Raw genomic sequence first — 1,441 nt, forward strand, 5'->3', positions numbered from 1 at the left:
TCATTTTTTCATCCTGATAACAAACGATGTCCTGGTTTGTCTTTGTGCATCCAGTCTGCGTCGCGAGGGCTACACCATGCAAGTGAACGTCAACGACTACCTGGATATCTACTGCCCTCACTATAACGACAGCCAGCGCATCGTGGGCACCAGCGAGCAGTACGTCCTCTACATGGTCAGCTACCGCGGCTACCGGAACTGCGACCCCCAGATGGGCTTCAAGAGGTGGGAGTGCAACCGGCCGCACGCCCCCCACGCCCCCATCAAATTCTCGGAGAAGTTCCAGCGCTACAGCGCCTTCTCGCTGGGCTATGAGTTCCACGTTGGGCAGGAGTACTACTACATCTGTAAGTATTTGTTGTCCATCCTCATCTGTCGATTTCATTTCTTGCCTTTACTGAGATCTAAACGTTTTGTGTGTGTGTTTTGTTTTTTTGTAGCCACGCCGACTCATCACCACGGCCGCAGCTGCCTGAGACTACGCGTGTACGTCTGTTGCTCCACAGGTGAGTCTGGCACTTTTTAACACCCACAACCAAGATCCATCTGGGTTGATCTGCCCCCACATACAATCTGGAGTCCCACGAACACTTTGGCATGCTTCCCTGTGGACACCTGCTGGCTGCACTGCAACAAGAAAAAAAAATTGATTCAAAGATCTGTGTCAAGGTCCAAAAAGAGACATTTTATGGAAGATTGTGATGTCATTTCTAGTCGACAGCAAGTGGCAAAATGGCCGCCTCTCGCAAATGAAGGGGATAGCAGGGTTCCAATGCATTAGTGATGTGTCCGCTGCATGTGCCACATGCACAGATCCACAAATTTGACGTATGTAAGTAGACAGGCTTGGTGATGAAACACTGCCTTCACAATGGAAAATACAATCCAGGCTAATTTCAGCTAGAGACAATTTAGGGTGTGTAAAGTGTTTTCAAATTCTTATTTCTTGGGGACAAAAGCAGGCCCCAGACATTTTATTCGCTATGGATGCATGGGAATACTCATGTGGAATCAACATTTTTGACCGGCAAATACGTTCAAACGTATTTGCAAGGATGGTCGAGCGTCCTTGTAAGCCAGGGGTGTCAAAGTCAAATGGACGGAGGGCCAGATAAAAATTTTTGCTGCAAGCCGAGGGCCGGACTGATCGAATGTTCATTGAAAATTTTAAAAATGACCACATATTGTTTATTGAACCAAATTTAATTGACTGAAAACCTAACAAATACATTCCAATACGGTCAGATAAATAAAGCAACATTTTTTATGGCTATGTCAGTAAACTTTCATTTTCAACAGGCGCAAAAAAATTTCCTTTGTATAAAAATACCCATAACATGAATGAAAGAAGCCGATATTATTCAAGGCACTATCACTAGTCCATATTTTCTCTTTTAGCAAAAGTAGGCTAAATTTACTTAAAAGAAAAACAAATAATAGT

At 44.3% G+C, this 1,441-nt stretch overlaps 1 protein-coding gene across 1 annotated transcript in view; it reads left to right on the forward strand.

Moving 5' to 3' along the window:
- The window catches only part of efna3b (ephrin-A3b), a 78,197-nt gene that overhangs the window by 65,664 nt on the left and 11,092 nt on the right, over positions 1–1,441 (forward strand). Inside the window, exons 3-4 of the mRNA XM_019878727.1 lie at positions 55–347; positions 441–506. Of these exons, the coding sequence (XP_019734286.1) occupies positions 55–347; positions 441–506 (359 nt within the window). The remainder of the gene's footprint in view (positions 1–54; positions 348–440; positions 507–1,441) is intronic.

The sequence above is a fragment of the Hippocampus comes genome, unplaced genomic scaffold (genome assembly GCF_001891065.2).
Source record: "Hippocampus comes isolate QL1 unplaced genomic scaffold, H_comes_QL1_v1.1 scaffold315, whole genome shotgun sequence".
NCBI lineage: Eukaryota > Metazoa > Chordata > Actinopteri > Syngnathiformes > Syngnathidae > Hippocampus > Hippocampus comes.